Source organism: Paralichthys olivaceus, chromosome 12 (genome assembly GCF_024713975.1).
Source record: "Paralichthys olivaceus isolate ysfri-2021 chromosome 12, ASM2471397v2, whole genome shotgun sequence".
Taxonomy (NCBI): Eukaryota; Metazoa; Chordata; class Actinopteri; order Pleuronectiformes; family Paralichthyidae; genus Paralichthys; species Paralichthys olivaceus.
This window is the reverse complement of record NC_091104.1, coordinates 17650280-17676519: the sequence shown is the minus strand read 5'-3', so window position 1 is coordinate 17676519 and position 26240 is coordinate 17650280. Positions and strand designations below refer to the sequence as shown.

The window sequence follows — 26240 nt, the reverse complement described above, 5'->3', positions numbered from 1 at the left end:
CAGAGAACTGTAAAATTGATGTCCTCTTAGCAAGTGTCTATTGAGCGTGGACACAGTCAGTGTCCAGAATGATGACCTTGGAAGCTCCGGGCAAATGTTGAAGTGTTTGTGCAGCACAGTGTTGTCCTGCCTGGAGCTCCCTGCTGATGTCCCAGACAACCCAGTGTTCTTCAGCTCAGTTCAGTTAGTCCAGATGTAGAGAGCAGCAGGACCAGGGCATAGTCCACTCAGTCGATGGGGGTGTCGCAGCTCAAATATTGTGCAGTGATTCAGTGATTCATTTTGATCTGCTTAAGATATTTAAGAATGTAATGTTTTATTTGCCATTTGTCTCACCAATTGCCTCTTATCTGGTTGTGTTATACAGATAATGGGTTCCTCTTACAGATGAATAATGAACTCTAATGTTTCACCTTACTTGAGAATGGGACATTTTGCCAACCACATAAATTTGCTTTGTTTGTCTTCATTGCTCGGGTGTCATCCTCTCCAGCAGTTCATGTAAAAGCAGTGATACTGTGCAGTTAGCACGGATCAGCAAATATTAGTAAATGCTCCAGGTTCATATGAACATCCTCCCCATCCCCTGTCATTGGTGAAACCCAACAGGGCAACCCTAAATATAGTTTGGCTTGGTTTATCAGATTAACTGGTGTTGGCAAAGATCAGCGGATGTAACTGACCTCCCAAGGTGTTACCATCTGAAGGCTGGTGAGATGGTGATATAATGCTCTTCAAAAACCTTTGGTTAAAAATTTTAATGTATAGTGTCTTTATGAATTTCAAACAAGGTTTTAAAATAGGATTTCACATCTCTGTAAATGATCTGACATATATGAAAAACAATTAGTTGAACTCAGTAACCTCGACGGCTGACGACTGTTATTTTTGCTTAAGCCATCATTGCCACTTAAAGATCTACTTTGTTCATGATCTGCTGTCAGTTTATCTGCTTAGTTTTTCAAATAATTAATAATTTCCGTTCATGACTCATTTTTATTTAACTTTTTCCTCAAACCAAATGTGCACAACAAGGGGCCATTTTTCTCATGACCCGATGTTTTTTTTACATTCTCTTCTAATGAAAGTGTTGAGGTTTGACACCATGCGTTTTAAGTTTATTAAAAAACAAATAGATGTAAAATTGTGATTTACATAATCTGTTTGCTTTTACAGTTATTTATACAAATGAGCGAGAGCCTTTTGCATAAGCATACAAACTATTAAAAGCCTTGGCTCATTTTGCGGTACTGTTTTGAATTCCTCAACAGCATCTCTAAAAACATGGTCACCATATGTTCATGTCGTTTCCCTTGTCTGGCATGGCTTATCTTTACTGACTCCAAATCAAATCCAATAGACCAGAGACTAGCTAATGAAATGGGATTTGGCAGCCGGTGCCCAACCTCTGTAAGACTAAATGTGATTACTGTTATAAGCACCTGCACTATTGGATGTTTAATGGGATTATATTGGATTGTCTCATTAGAACAGATTACAACACAGGGGACTGACCCTCATGTGTGCCTCTGTTTGTCTTTTAAGGGGATATATACACTTAGTGGTCATTAAGCAACAAGTATTACATCGTCTTAAACTCAAGAGTTTTGTTCAATTACCATCCTGTGTATTAACACCTTTGTTTATATTAAGACGAGCAGTCTTCTGACAAGCTTATGGATGAAACTGACAAAATGGAGCACTACTACTGCAAATAGTGGCTCGCAGTGAAGCCAATAGCTCAAACAAAATGACCATAGGACACTTGGAAGAAATATCAACCATGCCGGAACTTTGTGAGTTATTAAAGCTGTTTTCAGACATGAACTGTGGGGAAAAAATCTGCAGAATTGGCTGCAGAGTTTGCCTTTCACATACATCCACAAGGCAGCGTGAGATTCTCTGCACTTATGTGTTCACAATATCAACAAATTCTCTGCATTATTCAGACGAGGGGTGGCGCAGCTGGCAGAGGCAGGAAGCCACATATTAACTCTGCTGCGGAGATCACGTGATTTTCTTTACAACACACAGACACCAGCTCTTCTCATCACAAACTCTCTAGACGTCTTTGCAGGTGTGTCTTCGTGTATGACACCACTCTTTCACCGGCAGATATTTTGTTTTCCTTTCCTTTTTTTGAGCATCTGTCGAGCATTAGATCAACCCGCAAATATAAAAAAAAAAATATTTGGAATAATTATGATAATGAATGGAAAAATATGTAACCCATTTTCCCATACATTCTCTGTTGTACTTTATTTCTCCTTTTATTAGTAATTTTTTGTGAACTTAACTTACTTGCTTTTTTGTAACAAATCCTTTGTTTATAATATGTTTTGTGGACCAAAATGAACTAAACTGAACTGAACTAATGATGTTACCGTGGACACTTTCGCCTCTTTCTCAAGAGGTGCAATACAATTAATTTTTTTCAGGAACTGTTTACTCTGCGCCACCCTCTAGTGGATTTATTGCTTAACAACCATCCCAATGTAACTAAACACATGGAGTTATGTGGGCCGTGACGGTGAAATCATTTGAAAAGGACTCTTTGTGCGCAAGGGCAGCATAAATTAGCCTTTATCCCCCAAAGCTGGCTATTTGTACATCCCTGTTTTTCTTACTCAGCTAAGCACCACCAGTCTGACAGAACCATATGTTTCTTTATTTGTTGCTTATTTGTCTTTTTCTCTCCATCTCTTCCTTTCCTGTCAGTTGTTGGTTCCTGGCGCGAGAGTTGACCCCGGCCATCCCAGTCATAGGAGGTGTGCTGTTTCTATTTGTACTGGGGACACTGCTGCGAACTAGCTTCAGTGACCCAGGGGTGCTGCCCAGGGCCACCCCAGATGAAGCAGCGGATCTTGAGAGGCAAATAGGTAAGACTATACCAAATGATTTTAAATATAATATGCATATGAAAACATTTGTTTATCTGCATTTCCATTATTTTGCTACTTTCAGTTTTTTGTCACTCTGTGGATATATGCCTTCCATCTATTATTAAATCATATTCAGTTGTGCCTTTGTTGTTTTCAAAGAGACGTCTTCTTTTGCATCTCTTTTTTGTTGGTGTTTTTGGTTTTATATGATAATCAGTAGTGAAGATGCAGACATGAAACATGGGGATAGAGAACAGGTAGGGCATATAGCAACCAGGTCCACAGCTAGAATCGAACTGTGGACTTTACAGTTATGTGGCTCATGCTGTAACCATTTGGCCAGCAGTACACTCCCTTTTTTGTATCCATCGTTTTAATTCCACCCATTCCTCCTTCTCTCTTCCTGCCTGTCAGAGTTTATGGATTCCTCTATCTTGGATACTGTATTTTTCTCTGAGTAAGCCTCTGCATGGTACTGATCCAGAGGAGCTTGAGTGGCTTTACAACCTCTGATACACAGTGCCAGATTTGGCTGATGTGTCGGCAGTTTTTGTGTGCGTAGCCAAAGAAATGAGGATCAAGCTTCAACTGACGTTTAAGTCCCTGAGTATTTAGGCACAGTTGAAGTATTGGTGCTGCTTTGACCAAATGGCTTTTGATCTGTTTTTCACTCCCAGTTTGTCCGATGGGCCCCATTTGATGTATTACCTGACTCATAAATTGCATTTTGATAACTTCAAAATCTAATTTATGATATGAAAGGTAAAACTGTTGGTGCATTAGGAACCACTTGATATGGAGTAACTGAATTACCAGCATCACAGCACTGATGATAGCTCGACATGAGTCAGGATCAAGTCTGCAGTTTGTGATGTGGATTCAGTTTGTTTCTGAAACTCACGGCTGGATACAGACCCTGTTTAGATTTTACTGATTGTGTTATTGCTGATGGGATCACAGATGGATACAAAGCTGACAAACTGTCATTCAGAGCTTCAGTTTCTGTACAAATATATCTGAGATAACTCAAGGCAGGTTTTACTTTTCATCATCATCATCATCATCAGTAAGCCCTTAAGTGTTTTCTAAAAGGGTTTTGATGGTTATGTTAAATGAAAGCTATCAAAGTCATCAAAACAAAATTCCTCAGGCAATACCAAAGTGGTGATATTTATTTTTATGAGTCGAGAAATTGTATAAGCCCATCATAAAGATTTTTGCTAAGAGTGCAGTCGTCTTAAGCACCAGGTAGCGTCATGGACAGTGTCTGTCTGTCTTTGCTATCAGCTAACATTCCCACCAACCAAGGCTAGCTTTAACCTGATGTGATTGTTGTTTGTTGTTTTTACTTGGCATTTCTTTGGGCCATTCAGAACTTTGATCTCATCTGCTATATGACAGCATCCGCAATAATTTGATGTCTGCTTGAAGACTCCCTCTATCCCCTGGTGTATTGAATGTGTCTATCAAAACTCTGGGTAATGTTAAGCTTTTATTTTTGCAGCAAACATAAAAATGAATTGTTGTCATGTATGCAGTTCAAAATTGTATTTGCTCAGGCTAAAGAAAGTAGTGTTGTTCCTGTACTGTCAGTAAATGGATTGTCACTACTTTACTCCAAGGTTTAACTTCTTAAACCATCTTTTAAAAAAGTTTTTCGTCCTCTTACTTGGAACATGGTGATTCCCTTTCCCAGCGATGGGATGGCTTTCCATGGTTCAGGCCACTTGGGGCTCATTAGATAAACTCTGAACCGGCGTAATTAATCTCATCATGGGATTTAAAACCTTCTGAAGGAGAAAGGTAAAGCACAGAGAGTTTGGAGCAATGGGCTGAAATGGCACCATACCAATGTTATATTGACATGTATTTTTTTCATAGGATAAACTAATTTGAGGCTGGAAATATGAACATTATATGAACACTCTGCCCCCTCTCTACCACCAGTTCATCCCATTTAGCTTTTGTTCCAGACATTTGTTGTTGCAAATGTCTGTTTCTGGGCTGGAATCCCTTGTTCATAGACAAGCAATTGTTGTCATGTTGTTGATTACCTGCATCGAAATCAGTGTCGTAGATGCATAGATGGTGCAGTGATAGAATGTAGTTAGTTTAAACTAGTTTTAACTGCAACAGATTTGGATCACTATTTTCGTTCCATAATTAGTGTAACTACATGGCCACAACATTGCGTTCCCCTTAAGTTTCACTTTCAAGAAAATTGCGAGCTGAACGTTAAGATTAGTTAGGTTTCCACTGTTTTAATTGTAGAGGAACATGTGGTTGTAAAGCCTCTCCATCAATCGTGGTAGTGTTTCCCTGAAACATCCACACCCAGATGGCATTTGTGATGCTGCCAAGAGCCTAATACTCTGCTTTAGAGTTCGTGCCATTATGGGCTCCATTATGTTCCATTTGAAAGAACCTGTCTTGTAATAGCACGAGGATTCTATACACACAAACACACATAATCACACACATACATGCACATGAATACTTCATGTGGTTTTTGTCGTTGAGTGAGGAATGTCAAATTTAAGATGTGAGTGAGTGGTTGAAATACATTTTTGTCACAGAGTTGCTTACTGCATTGCTCTGCTCTTTATTCCAGCTTTCCATCAGTGTCTGTCAAACAAATTCCATTCCTCTGTATTTCCAAACACCGTTCTTCCTTCACTTCTTTTCTCTGGTTGTTTTGTACCGACCTTTGTAGTGCTCGGCTGTTTGATTCCAGCTATGGCGTGGCAGCTTGACATGCAAGACATAAGTCGAACATCTGTAAGCTCTTAGCTCACTCATCCAGCCCCATCCCAAGCCCCAGCATCAACCAGCCTCACAATGTCTTCCATAAGAAAAAACTTCCCCCCCTCCACACACTCTTGCATCTTCAACCACACAGACAATTCTGTCGGACACATATTGTGCAATAGAATTTTTTTCGTGGTGTTAAAGAAACATACACGTTGCTATTTTCAGATTTCCCAGGATGCTCTCTCTCTCTCTCTCTCTCTCTCTCTCTCTCTCTCTCTCTCTCTCTCTCTCTCTCTCTTTAAAGGTAAACCTAATATTTATTGACTGCTGCGAATATCAGCTTTCTTCTTCGCTATAATGTGTGTAATCTACGTATGCATGTAGCTATCTTAATAACAACAAAATACTCAAATATTCCAGCCTTCAGCAGCCCATGGAGTTTCGTGATTCTCCAGCAGACTCATAAATAGTTGATGATGTTTTTAGGTCCCAAGTGCTACAAGTCTCAAGTTCGACACCACTCTCATTGATCTGTTGCCTAAACAAAGGAGGACCTAATGTTAGTACAATATGAGACATCTAGGTCTCTCATCCTTCCTGTACTTAGGAGAGAAAGCTGTTAGCTGATAGCTCAGACTCTGCTATCATCATCATCATGAGCAGATTTCTCTGTTGTCTGCCAAATGCTTTAGTCTGTGAAATTGAAGTTTGAGTGGGTGGCCTGGACAGTCCACCTCTAACAACATTTAATAAACATTTACGTAGGGGGAAAAAGAAAAATATTTTGCTCAATTCTGTATATGTGATCTTCATTTTCAGTATATTGTCAATATTGAAAGAGTGAAATCAAGAAAGGTAGCACAGCTTCATGTTCGGTTGAAATGGAGACAAGTTGATTTGTCCTCAGCAGGCCACGTTTGATGTCTATGCATGTCTGCCTGCCTGGCCAATATGTCAGGACTAGACAGGCTGGCATCAGTTTATCTATCACATGCCAAATCCCAAAGACTCTAATCAGAGTGAGAGATGGCCAGAGCTGCCTCGCTCCTTCCTTCCACCTAATATGGGCCAAGCTTGCTGGAGAATGTCAGGACAGCTTCTCGTTTTTTTCCAAAGCTGCCAGCCAGAGTCGAGGCCAGCAGAGGAAATAGATTTTGGAGGGTTTAGAGCTCGATCTGCAGGTGGAAGGATAGGCACATCAGTGGAGGATGCAATGACATGTAGTCTTTCGTTTCTGCAGGAGCGGTCAATATGGATGATTGAAGGTGTGGAGTAGTTTGTCTTCTTTGTCTGTATATCTGGATCAAGGTTCATGCATGTTCAGCCAGGAATATTTTCACATCTTGTGGTGTGTGATCAAAACAGGGGTTGTACATGTATGATTCACCTCACAGAGTATTATGGCCTGTAAGAGACCTCGTGCTTGGAAATGCTTGATTTCAGTAAGTCGTTTTTGCATTCGGGCTAAAAGTTCCACCCTCCTCTCTCTTTGGTTTAGAGTTGTGGTTGCCTCCCCACCACTGCTGGTAGTGTTCCCTATCTCTTTCCACTTTGCCAAAGTGAATAACTTCATAATAATCTGAAGATTGTGTAAAGTGCATAAGACAAACACCCTGCTGATGCAATTTGTGATACTTGATAGGATGATTTGATGGTGCTGTCTTTAAATGGATGGCTTTAGTCTCATGACTCATTATAAAATGCTGATGCTGCAGATTTTTCAAACTTGTTTTTGCAGTTTTTTCATTCAATTAACATCCATAAGGCACTTGAGGTTTTTAATTATCTCTGCCAAGGAGATTATTACCTTCATTTAGGATGCTATATATATTTTCACTCTGTTTCTTTGTCTGTCTATTATTTAGTAGGTTGAACCAAAAACCTCTGGGCATATTACCACAAGACTTGGGGGAGGGATGAGGTATGGGTCAGGAAAGACCCCTTAAAATGTAGGTGTGGCTCAGAATCAATGGGTGAATTCAGGAATTTTGTTTCACTTGATTCTCAGAGAATTCATGTATCTTGATTTTTAGACTCATATTTAGGGGACTGATATCTATTAGTATGTACAATTTGGTGTGGATCCAGATCAGGATCAAGTGGATTTAAATGTTGTTTCAGTGGGTTTAGACTTTTTCAACCTTTACAAGCAGGCAAATCTAGAAACATTTTCATCGCTTTCTCAATTATAATTATTGTGGGATTGGGCACACGGCAGATTTATGTGCTCTACTGATTGCAATTCTTGTAGTTCCCTGCAAAGTAATTAAAACATATTTCTTACAATAGTCTTTATAATCAGGCACCTTCTTTCATTACTTTTTGTTTATCAGTTTTTGTTGGGATTCCATTTCAGTGTCCTCGCCAGAGACTTGATTCAGATGCCGAACTTAGAACACACAGCTCAGTAACAGAGAGAGATGAGCTCCAACCATCATTTAAGATGAGAGCTACCTTAGTCACATTACACACAGCCTCCTTTCCCTCTAGTGATAAACAAACATGCTTTTCGAATTTTAACATCTTGTAGACGTACTGGTGGCATTGAATTTGCTTTGGCTGGAGACCAAATTTGACAATGTACCATAAATAAATGAAAACAGATGAAACAAGATGTTGGAGGTTGCTGCTTATTTGCAACTGCATGGGCATTTGTGTCCTTTAAATGCTGACCTTGTCACTGTTACATGCCACTAATCATCAAAAAGCTGGCACCAGTTAATAGCAATTATCAGAGGCAGTGCATTTCAAAGGGCTGTATCACTGTCGACCAGGATACAACAGTATGGTCCAGAGATTCCCTCCCAGTACCAGCCAGGTCGATCAGAAGCTGAGTCTGTTACATTTGTGTTAAAGCCCCTTTCGCCCTTGGCAAGATAATATGTGTGTGTGACATGGTGTTGTGATGTCTGTCCTGTTACAGAGAATGATAAATACCTTGTTTTGAATGACAGCCCAACTATAATTCATGCTGGTGCTACTGCTGTGATTTGCCTCCTCTCTTTCCTCTCAGTGAAGCGAACCACCTGAGGTCACATTCATGTCTGACTCCATTGTTATTGGCTGCATAATAAGTATTAGGTGTGCAGCCAGTGGAAAGAGGCTTGATTACTGAGCCACTTGACATCTCAACTTCTGCATTTGTGGATTGCTGGCACAAACATGAACAGTTCAACATGACATGTGGCAGAGAAAAAAGGCTTGGAAGTATAGTTTCCATTTTAGTTAATTTCCCTTAATCAATGATAAAGATGCCACAATGCCACAGTTTTCTGCTCCGTGCAGTAGAGCCTGACCGTATTATTATTATTCTGTAAAATCCAAATTTTCATACCAGTGTATGTATGTGTGAAAGGCTTATATCGGCTGATAAATTGGTCAGGCTCTACTGGGCAGCAGCGGAGCAGTCACATCGCAGTCTTATCACACGATGAAAGGGGAGTTTACTAACAAGGTGGAGGATTCGGTGTAAAGGAGAAAAGCAAAAATTCCAATTTGACAATATTTCAAACTTATTCTGAATGCCAAGAGGAACCCTGATAACATTATCAAGGCAATTAGCAAACTTTGTTTGATGAAAATAGTATCCTCTGGAGCTGTGTCTGAGGGAAGTGAAGCTTTTCCACTGAGCATCCAGTGCAGTGTTGTCTAACATAGTTGCAGGTTTATCCACAGCCACCACAACATAAAGCTTCTCCTACAATCCACCATTAATGTCATTTCTATTGTGTGTGTGCTGTAAAGAGACATTTTATACTCTGGAAGGGGCCTGAGGTGAAATACCTTTCTTTTCTATTCTTTCTTTCTGTCAGTCTTCCTTTATACTCAGCTAGTCCCCAGGCTTACAATGACATGGATGTGACAAAGACAGATAAAGAAATGATAGTCAGTGGATGATGGAGTGATCTCTCTCTCTCTTTCCCTTTCCCTGACACACTCTTCATCGTGATGCAATTCAGTTTTATAAAAAAACCGACAGGAAAAGTGACAGGGTTTGCTTTTGTACATGGCTCATTTTAGTTAATGATAGCTAATATTTGTTGTAATAATAATAAAGGCATCAGCATATGACTTATAACAGCTATAATGAGTGTCATCTTTGCTGCAACATTCTAGCTTCAGCTAGTACCTGATCGTGTTTTCTTCCTTGAAATCATCCTTCACTCACACAGATGTCACATCTCTGACGGTTTTCATGGTCCTAACGATAGACATGTATAAATATATATAAAGATGGATGATGCATCCCCACATTCCCATATTGTACACAATTTCAGCTAAAATATCCTGAATAAGGGTCCTGCCAGTAGAGATTGTGGTGTGCAGTCAAGAGTTCCTGCCAATACATGTGCTCAACCAATAACGTTTCTATAACAACAAATGACCATAATGAAAAACCAAATCAAAACCACATTTACCAGGAAATTGAGCACTTTTTTATCAAACAGTTAATTATGAACATCCCTTTCTCTTGTTTAAGACCAGTACACCTTGTTTTGTAGAATCACATCCCTTCACATGGACATTTAGAGTTCATATCCTTTGTAAATGAGGTCAGGATTGGCGCTGCATTTATTTCCATCACTTCCTTATAGCCGCCTTATTATCATTTTGCCTGTCGAACTGGAAGTCAGTCTGAGGTCAGTACTGTAAGCTGGTCATCATCATTGTATTTCAGTGCACTCTTCCATCTGTTAAGGTAAAGGCTCCAGTTTTCTCCTTCACATACACAGTTGGATAGCAATTAGCTTCCCTTTATACCTCACCAGGCAACGAATTTGGCTGACATTGAACCCTCATTTAACTTTGTGCCTGGAAGTGTGTGAGGATACTGTGAGTGTGAGGGAGTGAGTGACATCACTTCCCAGTCTACCTGGCCTTATTTTGTAGCTTGGCGTCCTCGGGCCTGGCCTATCTCTCTGTGGGATCTCCTACTCGACACTGGTGTAAAGCTAAGCTGTGGCTGCAATGATGGCTCAGTGTACAAATGGCTTTGCTCAGCAGAAAAGCCACTCAGACACCCCCGCTTACCCTGTGCTTTACTGCACACATCTGTGAACAAGTGTAGTGAATGTTGATGGGCTGGATGAAGTGTACTGGATTTGCAGGACACTGTATGGAAATGCTTCTGTATAGAGTCAGGAGACTGGCTGGGCTTATTTGGTTATCTCTATATAAACATATTACCTGGTCTTAATTATGTAAACTGCATTAATTGATGGACTTCAACTATAACAGCAAATGTGTGCAATATGCCAATCACACATTAACCCTGCTTACAGGTTTTAATATTGTGGCTGAGCAGTTTATGTCTGTGGTCTGTTGAAAGGGTTCATTTTGAACAATCAGTTAAGTAATTAAAACCAAAAAATGATTTTGTAGTTATTTTCTGGCTTTATGGCTTGACTAAGACAAACACACCATCATCCTCTACATTTAAACCAGACATCAGTTTAAAGGTTCAGTGTGTAGAATTTAGTGGCATCTAGTGGTGAAGTTGCATATTGCAGCTTAATACCCCTCACCTTACCCCTCACCTTACCCTCCCCTTCCAAACATGATAGAGAACCTATGGTAGCCTTCAGTTGACAAAAAACTCAAAAGGTGTATGTTTGTGAAATGAAGATTTTCCCCCACACAGCAGCTGACTCTTTTTATAATGTGACGTATCTTTGTCTACCTACCAGCATTATTTTATAGGTCCCGGAATTAGCCTGAAAATGTCTCATCTGATGCTGCAGAAGAACCGTAGGTTCTCTCAGCGCTTTTATTTCGCTTGACAGAATTGAACGTTGGTACAAACTTTATTGAAGTAGGAATACATAAACTATGGGATGTCTGCGGAAAAAATGGTTCTCAGTGGATGTCAAAGAGCACAAGAACAGTGAGATGAGAGGAAAGAGGAAAAGCATTGTATTCACTCATCACCAGAGAGAAACTCAGTAGAAAGGGGCTCGCTGCTTTTTCTCCGCCCTCCTTTTGAAATGTCAAACACCCACAAACCCCCCCAACAACACACATACCACAAAATTTACTTTGCAAGGGGCCTCTGCTTTAAATGATCTCAAATGATCTTCCTACACACACAATCCTCTCTCATCATGTGTGAGAGTGCTCAAAGCGAACTGAGCCATAATAGGATACAGGCTCTACCTTTTAAGGCTTGAAAATCACTATCATCTCTCCCATCCTCACCGTTTAGCCTGTCATCACTGCTGTCTTCCTCCACAAAGAGCCATCCAGAGCAGTTTGCAACCATTATCTTTTTTTTGGTATTATCATCGGTGGATTTTGGTGTTAAATTCCAGGCTGTGTTTAAGTTTACCTGTCGTGTTTCGCTATTTTGGGAAGTGTAACAGCTTTTTCATTCATTTCATTCAGGAGCAGTAGGCAGCGGTAAGTGGTGTTTCATCACCTGCACAAAAGGTTATTTTTGATGCAAGTCTGTTGAGCTCATGCAAAAGGTTTAAAGTAAAAGAAAAAAAAAGAGGTTTGTAGGTTGTAGTGATGTAGAATCTATCTACATTCTTGTCGTCTTGTGATTTTTCCAAATGCTTTGTCCTTTTAGTGAAGAAGTAATGGTTCCAGAATTTAATTCTTATTGGGTTTTCATACCTGTATGTTTGGTGGCAGCATGACATATATCCTAGCAAGTCTGTATTATACATTTAAATTTTCTATCCATTAGTGACCTGTAGCCTTCACAGAGTGCTGCTCTCTGTTGATTGGGCTGTCATCCAGAGAAAGATAAAGAGAATACAACCAATTGCTTCACTGTAACTTTCAAACATAAAATATTGAATTCACAGCAGTGTGAAACTTTAGTTTGTCATAAATTACATTTATCTTATTATTTACTGTGTTCTGTTAGAGCCAATCACTGGTGAGACTGTTTTCTATAGCTGCTTTCAGACATACACTGAACTCCAGATAATCTCAAATTATCTGTAGGGGCTGTATGTGAGAACACAAATGTCAGAGTCAGTTGCTGCAAGCATTCTCTGGAATTTCTCCTGCCAGCCCCCTAGAAAAAACTCTGAGAGGAAACTCTGTGCAAAAGGTGCATTCACAGTTTTGACTTTATTTCTTATATCTCTAATTTATTTTATCTCTTTTATTTCCCCCCAGATGTGGCTAATGGTAGTACAGGCTACAGACCTCCTCCCAGGACCAAGGAGGTGGTTATCAACGGCCAGACAGTCAAACTGAAGTATTGCTTCACCTGCAAGATCTTCAGACCACCACGTGCCTCCCACTGCAGCCTGTGTGACAACTGTGTGGGTGAGTGAAGATCATATTCTCTGGTTTACTGATGTTTCCTGTCAATATTCTCATTTTGTCCTCATTTTGAGTATAAAGAGTATATAACAAACACAAATGCTCCAAACCGTCCTCTGTCCATCTGTTTTTTTCATGTTTATACAGCTGAATATTTGAGTTTCTCTTCACTGTTATCTCAGTACCAGCAGTTTAAATATTTCCATATTTTTGGATTCCAAAAATTTGAATAAGGGAGAAGTAGATCTTATTCAAATGATTGTAACACAATTTAACTTTTTTTGTGAAAAGTTATTCAAAGTGAATAATATTTTTTATGTTTCTCATCAGAAATTCAAGTCATTTATTTGTATGCTCCAAAATCTATTCATGTCACTCTGTGCCCTAAAAACTTTTGTGGCACCAAAAGCCAAATGGCCTTTCCCCAAAAATGACATAACTCCATCATACACAAACACACATCTGTATGCGAGGACACCAGCCAAGCTAAATGTTGGGTTTGTGATGCAGACCTACAGGGAACGCACAGTACATAGGCTTCGAGCTATTCTCTTCCACACAGAGGAGAGGGAGGGAGTATTTGGACTCAACAGAAAGAAAACGGCAGCATAACGCAGTTTTGCTGCTCTTCACAACCACATGCTCTGTCTCACAAGGCAATTACTCAAAGATGGAGACAGATACAGAAACATGTGTCTTTATCTCTCTCATCAGGGTTTTTGTGCTGCTCATCCCCTTTTTTGATTGTCTATTTCCTCGTCAGGAGTGGGGCCATCTGAAAACCTGGGAGACAAAGATGAGGAAGTAGTAAACACAGGGGAAAAAGGATAGGGGAGGAGGCCGTAATCAAATGCTGTAGATGCTCGCTGGCAGGAACAGAGACACACTGGCAGCGTAACAAAAGATGGGGGGGGCCAATCATTCTCAGTGTGATCTAATAAATCCAATCCTTTTTTATAAGATTTAAAAACATGTTTGGATCATAGATGTAAGCAACAGATGGGAATAAAAAGAACAATTAGAAAGAGACACACAGTTGGACTCAATAATGCAGGTGGGTGGGAGTAATGATAAGTCAGTTGTAAGCCAAAGCTCCAGGGTTTAACCCAACATGGTTCCACATCCCCGGAGTGGTGTCAGTCGGTGCAGGGCTCATTATGAAACTTTATAGGTAACCTGCATGAATCACAGTACAGTGTTCATATCCGCTGGAGAAGAAAAGGGTCAATATTCATGCATATGCAGTGAGGATAATTTGTCACCACGACTTTTCCAAACAGTGGAGACCATGCTTGTTTATTTGTGATTAATAATGTTGGTGTGGTTTCTTAGTCTAATTATCAGTATTAGTAACAAATGGCACTGGCACTTGCTCTAAGACTGTATGTACGGATCACACTGGCAGTGGAAAAGTGATGAGTGTTTATAAGCGCTCAGAAGTGAGATAAACACCACTTCCTTTCCCTCACAGACATGCTCTGTGAGGAACCTTTTTCCCATCAGAGGCCATTAAAATTGGATCATCCTTCACAGGCCATACTAAATTATTATTCAGATAAACTTCACTGACTTTTTTCCACTAACATCTATAATGCAATGGCTGGAACTTTGGTGAGGCTTCTGATGTTGCACGCCTCTATCATGGTGGGGGTGATGATGATGATGATGATGATGATGATGATGATGATGGTGATGATGATGGTGATGATGCTACTCACAGCTCATCTTAGTCAAAACAAATCCTTACCTTTGGTAGAGCCAGTGTTCTGTTATGTCTACTTTTGCAACAGACCAGAGTTAGAAAAAGGAAAATGTCTTGTGTCCTTCAGTGTTTCCGTAATCCGCAGCAACACTTTGGGACAATTTAACTTTGTCTAGTTTCAGCAGCTCCACAGCAACAACAACGCTCTCCATCACAAATCGTCTTTCTGAATGAGGCTTAAGCTTCTTAGTGTTCAGCTCGCTCACCCTGGAACTTGCCTTCATAACATTGGCTCTGTCATAGAAAACCTTATCATAACATGTTTGTCACAGCAACTCATCAAGTTGAGCTGCATTCTTCTACCTGTACCAACAAATAATAATTGTTTGCCTGTTTGTCTCACAACCTTCAGTATCTAGTTTTCTTCTCTGAACAGTTGCCATGTTTGGCGTTCAGACCTTAAAACTTGTTAGTCTGCTCTTTTCTGTAATTTTCTTTTATCGTAGGAAAAGATCATTGCTGTCACTACAAGTTATTTGTGTTTATGAGTTGTCTCACTGGCCCGAACAACTGTCTGGTTTGTAGATCAACGCTATGCTATACCTCCTTATTGTGCACGGACAATCCATAAACATTACATCAACATATATCAGACTTTTATATAATGCTATTAATGAGAGTAAAAATGTATGTTTATAGAATTATTAGATAATTATTGAATTGTGTTATTGCCCAGCCAGAGATGAGGAGGTCAGAAATGTAATTTGAGAAGCTGGAACTGTAGACTCACTTCTGTCTGTATAAAGTCAGTGGATATCCTGACTCATTATTAAAACATCCTCACATGGACTCTCAAGAATAGGACACATACAGAAGAATATCACAAGTCTCTCCAGCATTGTTGGTCACTTATTATTAATGACCACCGGTAGTAGCCGCCTCTCGTCTTGTCTGACTGGAGGACGTTTCCCAAACACATTTCAACCAGGCATTGATTAATGAATACAGAAATGGGTCATTTCACCTCACTAAACAAATAATGGCTCTGATTAATTACTTAAGTAGCTACCACCGTGCACAGCTAGTACGCCACAGTCAATGATAAGACTGCGGAGTTGGGGCTGGTTAATTAACAGTGAAAAGATGAGTGTGCTGTAGTTGCTTATGGTTTCTCTTAGTGAAATACCAGTGACTCATTTTAATCTCTTGAGTAGTTGAACCTTTCAGCAGTTGAACACAATGCAGCAAGTATTTCTGCATTCCAGTCATCTCAACACTTTTTAAAGTGTTGTTCACCTTTTGTCAAGGCAGCTCAAGTCAGGGTTAACACATTGGAGAATCACAATGGTTCTTAGCTGGATGATCTCTGTTGAAGGTACGCAACGTTTTTACTTTGCTGCCTTTCTTTTATCTTCTTTTACAATTTCTCAAAACCTCCCCAAACCTTCTATATTGACATCTTAAGACTAATTTATGCTGCCTTTACGTGCGAAAGGAGATATGTCCATTACAAATTATGTAAACGTCACTGCCCACATACTTCAATACATCTTTTACATTTGCATAGTTGATAAGAAACACATTCACTAGAGTGGGTTTCTGACAGCAGCATTAGAAGAGGTTGTGATCATATTCCATATCTATATCTATCTATATATATATAACAGTGGCTGTTTGTCCCTGTGACAGGGTGAAGCAACATCATATATGATGTATCTTACCAACTCTTAAGGTGTCTCCTCAAAAAGTTCTTACGTTGAAATTTATTTCTCGTGTCCTTCGATCGTCAGGCTCTCTGCCCGTCATGGTTTCCACCGATACTGCTCCTTTTGTCTGTTTCATCCATATCCATAAGCTTCCAGAAGACATGCACAAACATGGACAAATGAACACAGAGTATGGACAGAATGCTCCATTTCTGTATATGTATCTAACATTAAGCATAAATTTGCCTTTACTGGACACACTTCATCTGCTGGTCCAGCAAAGTGCCTCATTCACCCACTCACCCATGAGCGGCTCCACTGTGATGCCATACAGAGTCATGTTGGCCAGCCTGCAACTTTTTTTGGATACTAATATAAATAGCCAGGTTGCACTATGTGAAAAATATGATAAAAATATTATGCCAAGATCCAGAGGGACATTTTTCTTTTCCCCTCTTTTCCCACAGTTCTGGATTCCTACTCTGCCTTTACATTCACTGATGTAACATGGATATTTTTTCCAAGACTTTGCTTTGTAAATGAGAAATGTGGTTTTATTGATCGGGCAACAACAACACCTGGACATCTTGTAGAGAAACATGATTTCTAAAGAATGTGTAGTGTTTCTACTGGGATTTTACATGAGTCCGTGTGCATGGCTAAGGCTTTAGACAGGGGAGTTTGTTTTATTGCTGTGTCAGCTGCAAAGAAAGGATAAACTGGTATGGTATGTGTCCTTGTATCCAAAATAAACGTCCCTGTTCTCTGTCTCTTTCTGTCCTTGCAGAGCGGTTTGACCACCACTGTCCCTGGGTGGGAAACTGCGTGGGAAGGAGGAACTACCGTTTCTTCTACATGTTCATCCTTTCGCTGTCCTTCCTCACCATCTTCATCTTTGCCTTTGTCATCACACACATCATTTTACGTAAGTAGCTGAGAGGAGGGGGGGAAAGGACATGGTGCAGACTCACACACACACACACACACACACACATTTTTTTTTTTTATTAACTTTCTTTATTAGAAGCAATTTCACAGGCAACAACATAACATTGCAGTATGACAGAGAGGACTTCCATTCTGACCTTTTTTGTTCCCTTATGTTTTTATCCCTCCCACATTGTATATCCCTTGATGTCACATTAACAAAACAGAGTGCATACAAGAAATTAATTAATTAATCAAATAAAAATAAATAAATAAATAAATAAACAAAACATATATAGATATATAGGACCAAAATGTGGCAAGCCTGGGACAGAACCAGAACATATGGGAATGGTCGGCTGGAGATTGTTTGTACCTATTACACGAGTCAGTTACATTGGGGTAAATTCGAGATAGCCTCAAATTAGTGTAATGAACTTTGTGCACAACTTTACATTGTAGAAGGCCGTGCCTCGCACAGATTGAAGAGGAGTGAACCAACCGTAAGACTTGTTGCAAATAATCATCAGGCAACGTGGTTCCCAGTTCTCGCTCCCAAGAGGGGCCGGACACTGGGCTATCAATGGTAGAGTTGATAAGACTATAAATGCTGGAAATTAGCTGCCTTTTTTCAGGATCAAGAGCCAATAAGGAGTCTACCAGAGTTTCTGGGGGACGGCTAGGGAATTTGGGGTTCTGGTTCCATATAAAATGCCTTATCTGAAAAAAAACAAATAGGTGGGAATTAGGTAAGTCAAATTTCTTTGAGAGCTCAGAAAAGGACATAAAAATCCCGTGGTTGTAAAAGTCCTTACATTTAGTTATCCCTTTGTCAAACCAGGTCCAAAAGATTAGATTGGAGCAAGAGGGCAGAAACAGGTGATTGTTTACAGTGGGGGAGAGGTCTGAGGCCCTATGAAGGCCTAGACTTTTCCTAATTTGAATCCAGATTCTAACGGAGTTAATTACCACTGGGTTTGAGGTAAAGTTAGAGACAGTCAAAGGCAGTTGAGAACATATCAGGGAATGAAGAGAGAGTTTAGATGATGCAAGTTCCATATCCACCAATGTGGGGCGCATGTCGTCTGCTGTGTTGTTAATCCAGTATAAGAGTTTATGAATATTACAGGACCAGTAATAATGTAAGAAGTTGGGCAAGGCTCGGCCACCGAGGGCTTTGGGGAGCTGTAGCACTGATCTCCTGATGCGTGGATTTTTGTTACCCCAGAGGAAAGAACATATTAATTGATCAAGTGATCTGAAGAATGACTTTTTAATAAGGATGGCGATATGTGAAAAGAGATATAAAAACTTGGGTAAAACAACCATTTTAACCAAGTTAACTCGACCTACTAGGGATAATGGGAGACTACCCCACCTATCAAAGTCTAAATTGCACCTATCAAAGAGGGGACAGAAATTTTTGGAGAAAAGTTGTTTAATTGAGTTAGTAATAAACACCCCCAAATATACCGTCAGTAGCATATTTGAAAGGGAAAAAGGTCTGGGGTATATTTTTGGTTGGGGAGTTGATGGGAAGAAGTTCGATCTTGTTGAGGTTCAGTTTATAGCCTGAATATAATCCAAATTTGTCAAAAATGCTGAGAACCACAGGGAGAGAGGCAGTCGGGTTGGACATGTATAAAAGGAGGTTGTCAGCATACAACGACAACTTATGAACCTTCCCCGCTCGGGTGATGCCCTCAAACCCAGCTTCCTGACGCAGCCAAATAGCTAGAGGTTCAATGGCTAAGGCAAATAGGAGGGGGGAAAGAGGGCAGCCCTATCTAGTTCCACGATAAAGGGGAAATGGGGCAGACTGGAGTCCATTTGTTTGGACTGAGGCGACTGGGCTAACATAAAGCAACTTAATCCAAGACATAAATTCTGAATTAAAACCAAATTTCTGCAAGACAAAAAAAAGATAGGTCCACTCCACTCTGTCGAAGGCCTTCTCCGCATCCAGTCAGGAAAGATTGAACTCGGAGAGTTAATGATATTTAAGAGCCTCCTCGTATTATGAAATGAGTGCCTTTCAAGCATGAATCCCGTCTGATCGGTTGATATTATACTTGATAGGACCCGTTGTAGGCGCTGGGCTAAAATCTTTGACAGGATCTTTAGGTCAACATTTAATAGGGAAATGGGCCTATAACTGCCACAAAGAAGAGGGTCTTTATCACTCTTAAGCAGAAGAGAAATCGAGGCCTCCGACGGGGTGGGGGGCAAGCAACCACCGTTCTTGGTGTGTTTTAAGCCAGCAGGTTGTAAGTGGGCGTTGTGAAAAGCTGCAGCGCTCTGGCTTGTTACCGTCTTTCCAGCTGGGAGCAGGCAGTGTGGACTGTTGGGCTCCCCATCAGAGTGTGCACGTGTGTGTGCATGTGTTTGCATAAATGACAGTCAGTGTATCAATGTTGCACTGGGAAAGAAATGCATGCCAACATTTGCTGCTAGAACACTGTAGTGCTGACTAAATGGTGGTGAGGTTATGCTCTTTTCTGTGATTGTAATCGTGCTGTGTTGAGACTAAGTGCTGTCAGATTGACAAACGGAATCACAGCAGTTTGAGTTCTATGATTTTTTTATTGTTTCCCCTCCCAGTGGACGTCAGACCAAGTTAGCAAACATTACTGTTGCCTAATGTTTGTTTAATGTTTTACACTCACAGTTAAGACCAATCTAACTGTCCTAAACTGTCCTGCAGTGCAACATTAAATGCCAAAATGTGCCCTTTTGGTCTCAGTATTTAATTGAATCAGTAACCAATAACATTTTCTTTGCACTATCTAAATCCATTTCTTGAAACTGACTAACCTGACTGATTGTGGTCATAGAGATATCTGCCAAATATTAAGATAGCCAATCTTTAATCTTTTTTCTTTCTTCTGGCACCTAGAAATGAAATCTTAACACAGACTAAGTGAGCACACTAAACTAGAGATGTACAAAGATTTGCATACTCACTAATTGGCTTTAAAAGGTTGTGCAACAGCTTCAGTGTGTAGAACCGCAAGTCTGACTCAATTTCTATCATTGATTTGGTTTTATTCAATTCTGATGTTCATTTCTGTGTAAGTGTGTATGTAATGATGAACACCATTGTATCATGTTCTAATGGAAACTGTCTTTCTCTGTTCACAGGCTCCCATCAAAATGGGTTCCTCACTGCACTAAAAGATAGTCCTGCCAGATATCCTTTCACTGAAATCTGACTTTCTGCCTTTATGGTAGGTGTTTTAAGTGTAAAGGTCTCATTTCTGCTCCTGTCTGTCCTAGATTCACTACATATACTTGTCTGTCTGTGGTTATTCAGTCTCTCAGCTTTGATTATTCCCTTTATGACACAGACTGAACTACACAGCGAGGGTGTTATCCTATGTGTTACTCTGTGGGTCAGGATTCATTTGCAGGACTCTTCACGGTTGCCCCCGTCACTTTCTGCAGACTTACAGTACTTGCATGGCTCGTGTGCGTCTGATTAGTCCTGTTCCATCGGGCTCACACTGCACGCAAAAGGAGCTCCACTCTCAGTCTCTGCCAATTGATTTAGTGGTTCTTTGATTTCATCTGGCTCTCACTCCCTCTGCAGAGATTTTGTGTGAGAGAGATTTGAAACTAGCGTGGGTGTCTGTCTGTGTGATAGATGCTGAGCATGTGCAAGACGTCTTAAGCTACAGCTCTTACAAATGCACTGTAAGTAGGGCTAAAATCTCATATCCTGATAGAGGTCATTTTATATCCAAATAACGACATTTCCTTGTTCGTTATTCCAACCTTTTCTCGACCGTGTAAATTGGGGCTGTGTCTTTTCAGATGTAAGTTGCAACAGCAGCTCCATGATTCTTTGCCTCATGGTCTGTCACAGGTAACTTGACTGTACCTCATCTGTAGACTCTCTAGTAGAAATGACATGTTTGACATGATTCCTACCCGGGTGATAAAAGAAGTTAGCGTGTTTGAGTTTGTTGTGAGGATGCAGCAGCATCATTTAAAAGGAAAACTTTTCTGGTCTATGTCAGATGTTACATACCCCCATACCATGTCCATGCAACAGAGGTAACTTGTCTTAACTTGTTTTCATGCAATTTTCCTGCCTTCGTCTATTTCGGCCTATTGTTTCAAGTGTTTAATTTGTTATTGCAGCACAGCCGTTGCTATTTGACCTGTGACCTTTAGCTATAAACCCAGCCAGTAAAGATAGTGCGCCACTTTCACTGTTTATGTTTCTCTCCTTTAGATAATGAAATAATCTGCACTAGGGTCCAACCATAACTAGACTGTATAGCAAGTTTGGAGAATCCTACATTATCAAATCTAAATGATACTTGATGCCATTTCTAAGTCACAAATCAAGTGGAGAGCACATGTCCCTTCTCTCTGTGGCTGAGACGTGTGTGCCGTGCCAAGCTCATAATAACTTGTGTCCTACAGGGCTTTAATAAAGGAGAATTGCAGTTGATGATATCATAGCAGAAGAGAATGAGAAGAGTAAAGGAGAAAAAAAGAGGCAGATAAAGAGAGAGAAAAAAGGAGAGTGAGGTTGTTGAGTTGATTGCACAGTTTAACACCCACTCATCTCATCACTTATCTATTAGTTTATAATATTATATAGATTTTCCAATATTGTAGTTTGTTTTATTTAATGAACAACACATTCTTTGACAGACTAAACCTTATTTTTATAAAGGCAGAAGGATCCATGTTTGTGTTTTATGTAGAGCAGAGAAAAAGAGCAGTGTCCTGCCGTCGCAGCCAAATGACCTGGTAAGTAGAAGCTATTGGCAAGAGGAGGACAGCCCAGAGGCTGTAGGTCAGTGTGTTAGTGTGAGTTCTTTTTTACTTCTTCTTCTTGCTGAGTCTGTATTTGTCCATAATGTGTGTTTCTATCTGTTTTCTAGATGAGCTCTCACATTACTGTCTGTTTCACTTGGCATGGGGGATATGGCCAAATATTACATCAAGATGAATCTTTTCATATCAGTCGATATCACGATAAATGTCATATTATTTTATAAATATTGCTATCAATGAAAATTCTAATTGCAATAATTACTGATTTTATTATATTGCCCTGCCATATGTCTCACTAAAGGTAAGAAATGAAGTAGATGAAAATTCCTTAACTTTACTGTGTCACTGTGCTGGAGGTGGTGGTGTGTTTCTTCTCCATTTGGTCCATAGTGGGCCTCTCAGGCTTCCATACCTACCTGATCAGCTCAAACCAGACCACCAATGAAGATGTAAGTATGAACATGAAATGGACACCAGTATGTCAAATCTAACACTTTCCACAGCTGCTACACACACTATATTTTTGGGTTTGGTCAAAGTTTATCATTTAAAATATTTTATTTACACAGTTCAGTTACTTTGTCGCGTTAATCATTATTAATTGTAGTCCTTGATATGTGTGGTATTTTTAAATGGACAAATTAAATATTTTCTGACTTCTAAGTAAATGTTTCTATCAGAGAAAAAAAAAAATTGTATAAACTATACTTTCTTGAGGTGGCAAAGTTTTATTTTTTTTTTCATTTGTAACCCAAGTTTCAGTTGATTGGCAGATGCTAAACAGAGGCTTGCTGATGATGTCATGTCCTCACAGCTCATGCTCACCTCAGTCAGACATGTGTGTAGTGTAGCTCAGTTGGTCAGAGTGTGCTGCAAATTATGCCACACTTGTGGGTTTGGATACTCAAGCATTTCAGCGTCACACTAGACACGGTACACAAACATAATCTGAGTGCAGTCTTGATTCGTTCATCTCTGAAATTGCAAATGATGATGTGGTGTGGTCTCCTCCAGATAAAAGGTTCATGGTCCTCTAAAAGAGGGAAGGACAACCATAATCCCTACAGCCACGGCAATATATTCACCAACTGCTGTGCAGCACTGTGTGGACCCCTGCCACCAAGGTACGATGTGTTTTTATGAGGTGATATACGTATTGTCAGATTCCCACATGATGACATTTATAAGTCTTATCCTTCAGTGCTCTGAGAATCCCACTCAGTCGTTTTTCACCTTCTCTGTAATACGTCACAGCATCTGTAACTCTCCATTTTGTCTGAAGGCTGAAATAGAATTGTTGGAGTCCTTTTGATGTGAGGAGCAGCTTTGAAACGAGCCTGCCTGCAGCTTTTTCTCTATACATAGCTACTGAGATTCTGCAGCAGCCGAAAGGATTTCAAGCCCATTTTAACCAAATTCAGATCAAAGTTGGTTAGATATATTAGATTTCACACTTCTGCTGTTCATGTGATTTAACCAAAATACAGGCCGACTGTCACAGCTGCATTCTCGTAACCATGTGACTGTAAATGTTAGCGCTCGTTCCCTCCCAGCTCCTTTCTCGTACGCATATTTGGCCAGAAATTCAGAAAGCTGTTGTTGATTGATTCCACTGACTTTACTCTTTCTTTGTCATGGTTAGAAATGTGTTCATGATTTCCCAGTGGACAGAAATCCTTCTGTCTTAAACTTTGTTTTGCATCAACTGTACAGAACAAACAGAAAGCTGATAAACATGCAGTCTGTAGTTTAGCATATGCACAGAGTGCCTCGTCAAATTATTCTTATCATAGATGCATACACACTGATACAGAGAGTAAGAAGAGCAGTGATGGAGGACGTGAGCAGCCAATATACTTGGTTGGATTGTGCTCTGGCCATCACAAGCTGTAAGTCACCGGTAATGATTCCAGTGGGTGGTAAAGGAGAGTCCTCAGTGCACAGGTGGCTGCCATCTGTGTGTGTGTGTCTCTGTGTGTGTCTGTGTGTCTGTGTGTGTGTGTGTGTGTGTGTGTGTGTGTGTGTGTGTGTGTGTGTGTGTGTGTGTGTGTGTGTGTGTGTGTGTGTGTGTGTGTGTGTGTGTGTGTGTGTGTGTGTCCAAAGGCGCAACACAGCTGGATCCACAAGTAAGGAAGGAATATTTCACCTCAGCCCTGGACTATGCATGGAACGCTGCCTCTCACACACACAAACACACACGTACGCACACACAAAAGCTCCTCTCACTTCATACCCTGACTCACATTTTCTATTGGTGTCCTACGTGTTTTGATGCTTGCTTCCTCCTAACCACATTTGCAGACGTTCCCGTATTCATTACCAGTAACACAAGCCACTGCTGTCAGCTCTCGGAGTTTGTCTCTGCGATTGTAGCAAACCGTTTCTAACTGAATCCAGCTCAGTCCCACGGGAGCTCCCTGTCAACACACAGCCTGTTAAACGCTCACCCTGCTGCTCGCTCTGTTTTAATACATCGACCAGCTTTGTTTGTTTATTGTCGATTGTTGTCTAACCAGCTGTGTCACAGTTCTGCAGCATTAATGATGGCACACAAACAGGGACGTACTCTGCTGCTCCACAGTTATTTATCACCAACTGTATGTGTGAGCCGAAACGCAAGTGTGTGCTCTCTGTGTTTTCTTAGTGGTCAAGACAAGAATACTAAGGCTTCTTTCCAAAATAAAATACTGTACCTGCACACAAGGTTACCATGGCTTTAGTTTTAAGTTCCATGTTGCAGTCAGTAAAAGGGATTGACTTGTGCTTGAAGACCTTTCAGGGCTCAATGGAATTTCTTTGGTTGCATTTCTCTCTGTTTCATTTGTCAGTTGTTAATAGAATTTTTTCTGTGTGATGTTTGTAAATTAATGGTTTTCTCCTTTACTCATCTTTCTGTTTTTCTCTCTCTCACCAGTCTAATTGACAGACGGGGTTTTATCCAATCAGACACACCACAGCTGGCACCACCCACCAATGGCATCACTATGTATGGGGCCACTCAGTCTCAGCAGAGCCACATGGTAAGACACAGATCTGACTGCATCCTGAGATACATGCTGATGGTTTAATGAATTCAAAATGAGTGACACGTCGTCATAAGTGATCTGAGATCTTCATGGTGTTGTTCACTGCCCGGTCTGTTTACAGAGACTAAAGCTGCTTTCAGACATGCCCTGAAGTCTGGACATTTTCCAAAAGGGCTGTATGTGTGAATGCATACTTCATCTGACTCAGTTGCTCTGGACATTTTCCGGAACTTTTCCTGCCAGCCCCCCTGAGCACAATGTCTGGAAAATGTCCAGAGCCCATGTGAGAATACAGCACAAAATATCCAGAAAGTTAAAAGCGAGCGAGTGTGTACGTTGATGTAATTTCTAACATGACGGACACAAAAGTGAAAGAATACAAATGTCTCAGAATGTAGGTGACATACATGTAGAAGTCGACCAACAAATTTAATTTTGGCAATAAGAGCAGATGTTGGTGCTGATGTGCTGTATAAAAAAATGCAGTTGACTTTATACGTCATTTCCTGCCTCCTGCGTGTTCTACCCAGGCGCCACTCCTCACTTGAATGTTCTAGAAATGTTCCTGTTGTTCAAACCCAGATCTGACCAATCCTGCTGCGTTCTTCATGTGTGAACGGCAAAAAGTACTAAAGTTCATGTCTGAAATCAGCTTTAGAGTAGGCAGGTCCCCTGATGGGTTAAGTGGATTTAGATCTGGCTCTCCTCTTTTCCCAAAAGCATCCAAATGTTATTTCAAAGCCAACAGACATGTAGTCGTCTAAATTCACGGGTCCTTGGTACCATGGCTGTTGTGCTTTTTTAACCCAGTCTCTAACCCGACTCCTGCTGTATCAGGCCTTGCTCAGAGTGACACACAGAGACAAAGCTTCTTTCACAGCAGTCTGACGGAGCGAATCTAGCTGTTGTCTTTTGTTAATTTACTCCCAACTCACAAATTGAGGTAGATGAACTTTGATGAACCACGTCAGTTTGAATTGAATCTACAGATGTCCAGTCGTCCTCTATTATTTTGCATTGGATAATAATGGTCAACATCGGCTGTTGGTTTAAGGGTTGAACTAGATATCATGTCCAACAACTTGACTTAATTCTCTGTTTCTAACATGCTGCAGCATCACAAACGCTGCACTCCATCAGACCCGGCAAGGTGAAGCCAGTTAGTTTTCCTCAGCCT

At 40.4% G+C, this 26240-nt stretch overlaps 1 protein-coding gene and 1 long non-coding RNA gene across 4 annotated transcripts in view; both read left to right on the top strand.

Moving 5' to 3' along the window:
- The window catches only part of LOC109628131 (zinc finger DHHC-type palmitoyltransferase 14), a 51250-nt gene that overhangs the window by 13517 nt on the left and 11493 nt on the right, over window positions 1-26240 (top strand). For all 3 annotated transcript variants that reach the window (XM_069536163.1, XM_069536162.1, XM_020085077.2), the window contains exons 3-9: window positions 2719-2879; window positions 12762-12914; window positions 17107-17244; window positions 20388-20436; window positions 22384-22486; window positions 23052-23161; window positions 24952-25057. In XM_069536163.1, the coding sequence (XP_069392264.1) occupies window positions 2719-2879; window positions 12762-12914; window positions 17107-17244; window positions 20388-20436; window positions 22384-22486; window positions 23052-23161; window positions 24952-25057 (820 nt within the window). The remainder of the gene's footprint in view (window positions 1-2718; window positions 2880-12761; window positions 12915-17106; window positions 17245-20387; window positions 20437-22383; window positions 22487-23051; window positions 23162-24951; window positions 25058-26240) is intronic.
- LOC138412393 (uncharacterized) lies at window positions 20444-22270 on the top strand. Its single transcript, XR_011244792.1, has 2 exons — window positions 20444-22010; window positions 22145-22270. It is a non-coding gene; the product is annotated as an uncharacterized lncRNA (long non-coding RNA).